At 46.7% G+C, this 10,785-nt stretch overlaps 1 protein-coding gene across 1 annotated transcript; it reads left to right on the top strand.

Moving 5' to 3' along the window:
• The first annotated feature begins 1,256 nt into the window (after positions 1–1,256).
• Positions 1,257–9,258, top strand: IFT20 (intraflagellar transport 20). The gene is made up of 5 exons (XM_007444807.3): positions 1,257–1,388; positions 2,635–2,848; positions 3,642–3,727; positions 7,514–7,617; positions 8,782–9,258. The coding sequence occupies exons 2-5, from the start codon at positions 2,722–2,724 to the stop codon at positions 8,861–8,863; spliced, it is 399 nt and encodes a 132-aa protein (XP_007444869.1). The 5' UTR covers positions 1,257–1,388; positions 2,635–2,721; the 3' UTR covers positions 8,864–9,258.
• Positions 9,259–10,785: the final 1,527 nt, after the last annotated feature.

Here is a 10,785-nt window from a genome sequence, read left to right as displayed (position 1 = left end):
GTATGAAGATTCATGAATGTCCGTGTCTGTGTTATCCCTTTGGTTTTCAAATGTAAAGAAGTGAATATGATGGAAACTGAGAGCCCTTTTTCATAAGGTTTCATTGTGATGGTCATCTTGATGTTTTGGATATGACCTCCCAGACACCACTGCTTTAACATGGATTGCTTAATTCACTGCATAACACACTGCAGTACAGAGGACAGTATTCTGAATGTGCAGAACCCATTTGGCTAAACCTTGGGCCCAATAGCTGCATTCGCAAACCAAGCTAAACTGGGTTGAGGGCTGGTGCACTGAAAAGGCTAGAGCAGTGTTTCTCAACCTTGGCCACTTGAAGATGTGTGGACTTCAACTCCCAGAATTCCCCAGCCAGCATGGCTGGCTGGGGAATTCTGGGAGTTGAAGTCCACACATCTTCAAGTGGCCAAAGTTGAGAAACACTAGTCTAGATAGATCCCCAGAGCATTCAGATGGGGGGAAATGCAAGGATTAGTCCAGGCACTTGCCAGGAGTCAAGACTGGCTTGAAGGCACCAAAAGAAAAAGAAAAAAATCTTTACACACTGCGCAGATTCAACAGCTTGACTACAACTGACCTCTGCTCAATCCTACTGGGTGAACAAAGCTTATATTTTAGGTAGCTTAGCCACTGGAGTTAATTTAAGGTTCTATAGTCAGTAAGACCTTAAAACAAACGGATGGGTCTAGAGCTCTCACTGGAGGCACAAATGACCAGGCTCCAGTTATCCTCCTTTGGATGCATGATGCGAAGACCCAGCTCTCTGGAGAAGGCTCTCATGCTGGGAAAGGGGGAAGGAAGGAGAAGAAGAGGAAAACCAGCAGCCAGGGGGAGGGACTCAGTTACAGCGGTGATGGGGGCACTGTTGGAAGACCTGATAAACCAGGTTAGGGACAGGTCATCACTGAGAAAATCTACCTATGTGGTTGTTAAGAGTCAGCACTGACTCGATGGCACATAATCCATCAGTCTGTGGCCAGTAAACCAAAGCTTAGGCTGTTGTGCAAATCTGTAACCAGAGAGGCATCCCTTAGCTTTCCAGGTGGATCACGCGCCAGCAGTTCGGCACCGCCTCTTTGCAGCCACAGGTCGAAAGTCCTCCACCCGGATCATCTGCCTCGTGCCCTCCCCAGTCCTCGCAACCCCCCGCTTCCTCCGCTTTGGATTCTTCCCACCGGAACTACGATTCCCAGAATGCCAAGCGAAGCCAGCGCTCCCCTTCCCCCACGACCGCATGGGACCCGCCGTGTGGGCGGGGCGAGTCGGCGGCGGCGGCGGCGGCTGTTGCTGCTGTGTCTTCTGTCGCCGTGGCAGCTGAAGGCGGCGGCGAGCTTGGGGCAGCGGGGAAACTTTTAGGGACCCGCCAGGTAAGCAGGGCAGGGAAGTCGGGGCTCGAGGGGAGGCAGGGCGGGAGAGGAAAGCAAGGAAGGATGCGGAGGCTGTTCACTTGTGTGTCCCAGATGGAGCCTCCATGTTCAAGAGCAGCGATTTCACCGTTAGCTGCAGGGGAGCGGTGGTAGAGAATGGCTGGAAACGTCGGGTGGCTGGTGGGAACAGAGAATCGCATTGCAACAGCTTTGCCCAAGGTGTAGCTGGCTAGGAATTCTGGGAGTCGAAGGCTCCCATATCTGGAGGGCACCAGGTTGGGGAAGGCTGTAGTCCCTTGTGTTTCCAGAGTGAGCCCTACTCCCCCCCCCCCACGTTGTCTTCTCCAGTTGATGAAAAATTGTGGGTATGATAAAGAAACACGGTGGACCCCCAAGGGAATAGCAATCCCCTTTCATCACAATAATTAAAGTTTTAAAAACTTACCAGTTTGGGGTATCCACCTGCCTCAGTACTCCTAACAAACCTGTTCCACGTTACAGGTAGTTCCTGGTTAAGAACCCCAGGGTTACTGTTGACCCATAGTTAAAAACGGAGTCTATTGTAGCAAAATTTGAGTTCAATACGCAATAATTCGAGTTCATTACACAACACTACTTATATGGTATTATAAAATAATACTGTTCTGGCTTACATAAATATTCGACTTAGGGACAGACCTTGGGAACCGAACTCATTCTTAAACTGGGGACTGTCTGTATATTTCGTACTAGTCCAGCTTGTGGTTTTCTCAGAAGTAAACTTTGCTCTGTTCGGTGAAGATTACTGCCAAGTAAAAGTGCCTAAAGGACAGTGTTTCTCAACCTCGGGAACTTTAAGGTGGGTGGACTTCAACTCCCAGAATTCCCCAGCCAGCCTTGCTGGCTGGGGAATTCTGGGAGATGAAGTCCACCCACCTTAAAGTTCCCGAGGTTGAGAAACAATGCTGTAGGATCATAGCCCTTGCATGTCAACCTGCAGTCCTGAGCAGACTTACTCTGGAGTAAGCTTTGTGGTGAGGCTTACTGAGGAAACCCAGAAAAATGGCATTGCAAGGTTGCAAAAGAATATTGCTTTCATGAATAATCATCTACATTAGTAAATATGACGAACGATAATAAAATTGGGATTAAAAGGGAATTGGATGTATCGCTTGTTTCTTTATTTCCCGGAAAGCTTTCTTATTTAGTATTACAAAATATGGAAGAACGAAAGAACTAATCAATATCCTCATGCCCTGATTTTCAGAGGTCTACAGTTTCCCTCCCTCTGGAACGGGTCCTTGATGTTTCTCGCACCTGATTCTTTTGTCCAGCCACTTGCAAAGAGTTCGTAATGGCCAAAGACATCCTAGGGGAGGCGGGTCTTCACTTTGATGAGCTGAACAAACTGAGAGTTTTGGATCCAGAGGTGGCCCAGCAAACCACAGAGCTGAAAGAGGAATGCAGGCTATTTGTAGACAGTAAGTCTTCTCTGCTGACTGCAGAGAGAGCTGTCCCTCCTTAGCAGGGTCAGGATGACGTCGGAGGGCTGGTTCACACATGTACGGTTTAGCAAGGGATGGGTGTGGAGGGAATTGTAGCAGAGTCCATCTGGAAGACACTATAACTGGCCACATGGTTCAGTTTTCTTTCTGCCTTATCCAGCTTTCGTGCAGAAATGGCTCATTTAGACCAGGACAGAGAAGACCACATGGGCTGAGAATGTTATGACCAGCTGGGCTTGGAGTTATGGCCAAATATGGCCCCATCAACCCCCACCAGGCCCTGTATGTCTTTCAGCTCTCACTTTTGTGGGTCCTACCAGCCTGCACATCACAGATCTCTTTCCCTGAGATGGAAAAGGATGTTTCTTCGCTTGACAGGGATAGCGGTTCAAATTATTGTTGCTGGTGGGACCTGCAAAAACAGAAGGTGTCTTAATCTTCTTCTCCAAAAGCAAGTTAAAGGCACCGTCTGCCCTCTTAGGCAGGGCTGCAGTCTGCGGCATCTGTGTGCATGTGTGCTTGGATGTGTGTGCCTGTATGCAGGAGAATTGTCTGTGTGCGTGCGAGTGTAGATATTGTGGGTTTCTAAAAGCCCTTGTTTGATTAGATGAGCAAATTGTCAGAGGCGCCTTTCTCTAATAGTTCCAAGCAACAGTGATGATTACTTAGCACTCCAAAAAAAAAAAAAAAAAAGGAACTGCAGTTTTTTGTCCCTTTTCTGATGATGTTGGATGTAACCCCTTTCTGTTACTGCTTTCCTCCTTTACAGAAATTGCAGAATTTAAAAAAATAGTGGGCAACCTCATTGAACTTGTAGACCAACTAGCAAAAACCACCGAGAACGAGAAGATTAAGGTAAAGGGGCATTGTAAAGGACTGTTTCCCACCTCTGATTTGAAGGACATTCCCCCTCAATCTTCCAAAAAGTCTTTCTGCCTTTGAGTAGGAAGGGGTGTAAAAACTCCGGGGCCAAAGTGTTCTGATCTGGAGATACCCTTTTCCAGGTTAGCTGGAACTGTTCTGAGCTCAAAATGGGGTGTTCTGGTCTCCAGTTTTCAGTTGGAAAACTTCCATTGATGCTTCCGAGTCACCAGATTTTGTCCTCCAAAAGTCGTGCACCCCTGTTATTATGTGCAGGATAAATAGGACCTGCAAGGAAATATTGAAGGGGGTGCAGGGCTGCTGTTCAGAGTTTCAGCCAGCCAGGCCTGGGTTGAAGATATTCTGTTCCGTTCCTTTTCCTCCTGCCCCATTTTCTGCTCTCAGCAGATGCTCTGCGTTCTATAGCCAGTGAATGTCCTCAGTCTTCAGGGGTTGTTTTTAGAGTCTTCCCTTCCACCCCTTAGGAATTTTTTGCTGAAGATGTTTGGTTTAATTTCCACAAACCTTCCAGTTCTGTATTGGTGAACGGAGGGTGCCCCTTTAGCTCCTTAAAGATGCACACTGGAAATGTGAGTTGGAGATTGGTTTGTCGAGCAACAGAGCTTTGAGCAGGCTGTTGCTTCTGTTGGTCTGGGTCATCTCTTCCTACTTGCCTGAGCTCTTTGGTAACATTTCATAAGGACCTGAAAGGCGCTAGACTTGTCGTAACATTAAGGTCTATGGGTAGCCGTTCTCTCCAGATATCTTCGGCCCTACTGGGCCTCTGCTCTGTCTTATTTTTAAAAAGGTTATGGGAGAAAAAATTAAAAATCAGAAGCTGCCAGATTGCAAATCAGAGTACCAGCCTAGAGAGCCTCTCTGTTTGATGCTTGTAGAATATGGGGTAGGCAGCAGCAGCCGGGAGCTTTGTGTGGAAGGATGGCCTCCTGGCCAGGTTGGAGAAGGCATTTTGCGAGCATGCTCTCAGACCTTCAGACTTGTACCCTGGCCCCATTGGTTTTGAGGGTTCTCCCTTTAAAGAAAAGCAATTACTTTTCCCTCCTTTTTTAAAATAAACACTCTGGTAGCCAGATAGTTGCAAAAAGTCTGCTTCCAGATGTGGTGTAGGAGTTAAGGTTTTGAATTAGGATCAAAAGGCCTAAGTTCTGGTCCCCTCGAGCCACAGAAGCTCCCTGGGGGCCTTTGGGTCAGTCACTCTCTCTCAGCTCAACCTACCTCACAGGGATGCTGGTGTGAGAGAGGAAAATTGAAGGAGGGAGTGCTTGGTACTGTCAGCCTCGCTGGGTAAACGAGATAGGAATCATGACCAGATGAGCTAATTCTACTTTATTGTAAAGTTATGGTAACAAAATCTTGCAAGTCTGAAAGTACAGTTCTCCCCCCCATCTCCTTTACATCCTGAGAGGCTAGGGAGGGTCCCTTCTGAACCTCTTTCTGCACCCATTATCTAGCTGCGGATTATGCTGCCCCTTATCTGACCATTCCCTTGGCAGCATCTCTTTGCCCCGTCTCCCAAGGTCCTTCCCGCATGCCATTATGGGTACGCTGCCTTGAGCTCCTGGGGAAAAAGCAGATATAAATCTCAGAAGTAAATAAATGCCTGCTTAGGACAGCTTTACTTGACCCCATTCTGTTGATGAAGTGAACAGACTGGCCTATTAGGTGGCCATGGTCCCATGGCTTTGGCCAAGAGTGTAATTAGGGCAACGGTTGCAATGCATTATATGATGCTACAGTGGGAAAGTTCCCAGATTCTGCAGATTGGAAGAAATTGTGGCAGATGGGCTGGTAGCCAATGAAGATATAAGGAATGCACAACAGATGTGTTGTGCTGATTTTCAATTGCATCAAGATCTCGATTTCAGTTTTGAATGTCATTAACAGCAAACGGCTTATCGCTGTTGCCTTCATCCTGAACAGGTTCCGACATTAAACAAAGGAGGGAATCTTTTGAAGTTGACATGCTTTCAGAAACCCAATTAGCCATGCTGGAGAAGACCACCTCCTGCATTGCTCCCAAACCTTGAGACTTCTGTCTAGGTTTTCCTGTTTCAGAGTTAGAACAGGAGTTAAAAGGAGACAGACCTTTTAGTTTTGTATTTTCCTTTCTGTCTTATAAGCTGCCTTGATGTCCTGCTTGGATAGAAACGGGCAACATAAATACGTTTTAATCAATCACATTAAAACTCCTTTGATGAATTACAGGTTTTTAAAATAATTATTGTATCAGATTTTTAAAAATACTTGTCCTGTTTCTGTTTGTGTACCCCTCCTTTGGAAGAGCAACATTCTATAAAACTGAACAAACCAGATACTTTTTTTAAAAGAAGGAGCCAATTGTTTGCTTTAAAGAAATGGTCATTATGTTTAAGGATTGGAGTTTTTAACAGCTGAATCCTGTGGTTTGTTTTTCCTTGATAAAGCAAATCCATATTTAAAAGGATTTATATCAGAGTATATTTAAGTTTTTAAATTGAGCCATTTATCGAGAAGTAAACCCCCACTGAACTAAATGGGATTACTTCTGAAGAAATAGCTCTGGGAGCTTAGCTGACCCACAAGTTGTCCTCTGTTTAAAAAAAAGTTTTTCATATTCTTTTTAATGCAGCCAGTTACAAAAATTGAAGAGGGCAAGAAGTGTTCTGTGTCCTTTGCAATTGAGTACAGGGAGTCCTCGCTTACTGACTGCCTCGTTCAGCAACCATTCAAGGTTACAACAGTGTTGAAAAAATAACCTGACGACCAATGCCCGCATTTACAACCTACGCAGCATCCCTCAGGCACGTGGGCACCTTTATAGTCAATACATGTTGGCCTGTGCCTGACCTATTTTTTTTCTTTTTTTTCCCCCTTGCAGAGCAGAGAGATTGGAGAGAAAGGGATTACAAGAGAGTAAGCAGGCAAACAATGGGAAATACACCGGGCTGTTTGCATAGCGCACTCGGGGTTAATGATGCCAGTGCATTAGTTTCAATGTATATTCCCCATTGTGTGCCTGCTTACTCTCTTGTAATCCCTTCCTCTCCAATGAATATAAATACAAACATTAATCCCCTTCTTGCTAATTATCCCAGCACTGGGGTGAGCATTTCAAAGGGTGGGGAAAAGGAACGCACAGTTGCGGTCACATGATTCCCACTTAGCAACTGCTTTGCTTTGTGACGGAGTTGCTGGTCCCAATTGTGGTCGCTAAACAAGGACTACCTGTAATTGCAAATTGTCAATTAAAAGTGGTATTCAGTTGGACAACATTCATTGTACAGTGTCATTGCTTACCAATGATTATTAGATATAGTTTGACCACCAGGAGGCAGGTGAGGTCCAGTAAGGATGAAACTGTAGCACACTGCCTCCTGGTGGTCACGTAGTGTGTCACAGCCACTCAAATATGTATGTCCACCACCTGGGAGTCATGAAACCTCCAACATGAAGTTTCCTTTCCCTTCTTTTATTTCCCGTGCTGGCTGGGGAATTCTGGGAGTTGAAGTCCATACATCTTGAAGTTGCTAAGGTTGGGAAAAACTGGACTAGAGAGATACTGTCATTATGTCATGGGGGCATGACATAATATCAGCTCTCCCTCTACTCAACTTGTATAAAAGGAGGTGTATACTACACATAGTTGCTTACCAATGGATGACCAACAGATTTCTTTAGAAGTGTAGCAACCCTAATCAACCATTGCTCCATTTAGAAGGATGGCAAAAAAAAAACCCCAATTTTTTTTTTTTTTTAAATAAAGCCTTCTCCTTTCCACAGGCAATTGGGGCCCGCAACTTACTGAAGTCAATAGCAAAGCAAAGAGAGGCCCAACAGCAACAACTCCAGGCGTTGATCGCCGAGAAGAAGACGCAGCTGGAAAGGTTAGGAATGGCCAGAGGGGCGGGGGTCTTTGTGGGATTTTCCAAATGGATGCTGATCTTCCACGGAGTAGACCCCCGCTGGCCGGATGCAGTCTCCAGACCACGAAAGCTGAAGCCCCAGTTATATCAGGGAGGCAAATTATACCGTATCAGTCCCTGGCCCCCCAGTTGTCTGAAATCATGCATGCTTTTGGCAGTCTTGCTCCCCAGTTTTGTGCCATAGTGTTAGTGTTTCTCAACGTTGGCCACTTGAAGATGTGTAGACTTCAACTCCCAGAATTCCCCCTGCCAGCCATGCTGGCAGGGGAATTCTGGGAGTTGAAGTCCACACATCTTCAAGTGGCCAACGTTGAGAAACACTGCCCTAGGTTCTCCTTTTTTTTTAGTTTCTGCTTAAAAACTATTAATTTTTTAGGGGGGGGCGGTCACAGAAGGTATTTCTGCAAGCATAGATGCTGTGTTTTCTGCTTCTGCTGAGTGGAGTTTGCTTCTGAGTAGACACAGAGAGGATCACGTTGGCCCTGATTGGAAATGGCTAATAAAGAGAAGATGAGGCTCTGTTTTAAGACCCTCCCTCAAGCTGACCTCCTCCATTTCAGTCACTGCGCTGGAAATTCTGGGAACTGCAGTCTCAACATGTAAGGAGGGCGCCACGTTGGAGAAGGTGGCTTGCTTAATTTATTACATTATCATTATAGTGCCAGTTCCCCTCTTTCACGTGCATTGTGTAAAAAGGGGCGGGGCTTTGATTCCACAGCTGTGGTCCCCGTCCTGACTTTTTTTATTTTCTCCCTGTGGCACATAGGACAGAGCAGGAGTGCGTCACTGGCCTGCAATTTGGGAGGGGCAGGTTATTTAGCATTTGAGGAGGAAGACCCCAAGACTAGCTATCACTGTTATGGAGTCCTTGGTGCGCTCTGAGCTTGGTGGTTTGCTTGCAGACATTTCGTTACCTGACTAGGTAACATCGTCAGTGCAAGTGAGTGTGGGGTGCTCCCTGTTCAGCCATCAATAGACTCATAGAAATAAACCGTATTTACACACCATTCAAAAGAGTCAATAAAAAAGCTAAGAAGGAAACAAAAAGACCAAAACACATCCTCTCCAGCAGCCCAAGCCGTGTTTGGCCCAGCCAGCTCACCCTTTGCTTTTCTTGCTCCTCAGGTACCGAGTAGAGTATCAAACGCTGTGCAAAATAGAAGCGGACCAGAATGAATTCATTGACCAGTTTATCTTCCAGAAGTAGAGCAAGAATTGAGGGCAGCCAACAGACCAAGAGAACTTGAACCATTCCCGTTGTTCCAGAACAGACAATTTGCACATGCTGTGGAAGCATTGACCAAGGACACACCCTGCAAGATCCCCCCCCCCCCCCCCAGTCCAGCGAGTTTTCATCGACCCCAAGCAACCTGCCTTGTGGTTGGGGTTGATGGAAGACCATGGTCTGCAGGTTCCCTGGGAAGATCATTGCAGTTGGATGTATTTCCAAAGGATGAAAAGAGAGGAGCAACTCTTGTATTTAAGTCTTTTTTAGCAGCTGTTTCTAATCAAAGTTTCACCCCCCCCAGACTGGATTTCTCACTGAGTTTATGCAGCTTCCCCCCTTTTTAACAAAATAAAAAATGACATACTTTTAAGGAATTCAGTGGACCATCCTTTGAAATGACAGGTGACCTGTTGGTTCAAACTGCACTTGCAACAAGCCGATGCTGGGCAGAGAGAAGAAGGTAGCATGCCAGAAACACTTTTGTTATGAAATGGAGGTTTGTATACCTGTCCAAACCATCTTACCACCAGGGTAGAAAGGTAGGGCCTTGCCAGTTGTTACTTTCCTGCTGCGGGTTATAATGAAACAGTTGTACAGCCAACTTTCACTCCAGCTGCACAAGTCAGCCACCAATGTGTGTCTAATTGCAGTTGCTTGTGGACCAACAGTGGTTGCAGAGAGATCCTATCCAGCGTAAGGAAGTGGGCTACCAGGGCTACGAATTCCCATCTATACCAGCCAGGTTGATGGGCTAAAGGAGTTGGAATCCACACCCAGAGCCGGCATGGATGAACCCTGGCTGGCCTGGGGGAGAAGCAGCTGATGGTTGCAGGGGGCCCTGCAGTGGCGATGCAAAGGCAGAGGGTCCTTCTCAGGCCAGATCATCCCCCCCCCCCGATGGCTTGCAGAGTAGTTGGAGTAGTTCTTCCTCTGGCTGTTCCTTGGAGGCCCTTTGCCCCACCAATGGGCAGTGCTGTCGCCTTCCCCTGGTCAGCAATTGTGTCCTGGGGCCTGGAAATGCAGTGCTTGGAGGCTGTTTCAGGCCCTGAGAGCTTTTCCAGGTGGTTTTTGGAGTTCCCTCCAGAGAGCATTTCCCACCTAACAGGTGCACTGAGGCCTTGGCCACGCTCTGCTCTCCTCAGAACACAACACACGCTTCCCTTGACCTAACCTGCACATTTTCCTTCCCAAAGGAGAACGGCCAATGGTTTTATTTCTTTTTCATATTTTCTGCTTGGTGATAAGCAGGGCGGAACAGTACAAAACTCAGCACCAGGAGGGGAATCACTAAGAAAGGGGTGTAGAGAGCAGGCAGGGTCAGGCATTCCCGCAGGGTCCGTGGGCTGGGAGCCTGGGCGCTGGAGAAAGTGGCAAAGAGGATCTGGGCTGGACAAGCAGCCATTACTGTAACCATGCGTCACGTAGATCGTCACAGGGGTCCGGACCCACTTGCAGTTCTCTGGATTGAAAAGTCAGTTTTTAATAACTGTAGTCCCCGGTCAAAACTCTGCTGCTCATTTCCTGATTTTCACAATTAATATGCAGATTGTGCCATAAAAGGGGCTTTTTTTCACCATTTCAGGACAGTGCGCCGTTGGAAGACCCGAAAGACCAGGTTAGGGACAGACTACCATGGAGAAAATCTATGTTGTTGCTAGAATTCTGGGCAACTGCTTCTTCTGAGTTGCCAATCAGTGTTTCCAAAGGACCATTGGTAATCCAGCCACACACACTAGAAGCTGTTAAATACCTTTCAAGCCGCTTAACAGGAACCAATTGGACATGTTCCTGCTGAAGCTAACAATAGCACTAAGGGAAGTTGGGGTTTTCATCATTCCAGTGGGGGCAGATGCAGGCCTCCTGCCATCAAGCTTCTAAAAGTGAAAACGATGTCCCAAACA

The sequence above is a fragment of the Python bivittatus genome, unplaced genomic scaffold (assembly GCF_059951505.1).
Source record: "Python bivittatus isolate LINGU-HERP-01145 unplaced genomic scaffold, Pbiv_v1 ctg000690_np1212, whole genome shotgun sequence".
Lineage (NCBI taxonomy): Eukaryota > Metazoa > Chordata > Lepidosauria > Squamata > Pythonidae > Python > Python bivittatus.
The sequence above is the reverse complement of the archived record's forward strand: the minus strand, read 5'-3'. Positions and strand labels throughout refer to the sequence as shown.

What these genes read in the sequence shown, in the direction of transcription:
- IFT20 (XM_007444807.3), top strand. Translation starts at nt 2,722, where the DNA reads ATGGCCAAAGACATCCTAGGGGAGGCGGGTCTTCACTTTGATGAGCTG. An exon ending in ATGCAGGCTATTTGTAGACA is followed by an intron (nt 2,849 to 3,641) that starts GTAAGTCTTCTC and finishes CCTCCTTTACAG; the next exon opens with AAATTGCAGAATTTAAAAAA. An exon ending in AAGAAGACGCAGCTGGAAAG is followed by an intron (nt 7,618 to 8,781) that starts GTTAGGAATGGC and finishes CTTGCTCCTCAG; the next exon opens with GTACCGAGTAGAGTATCAAA.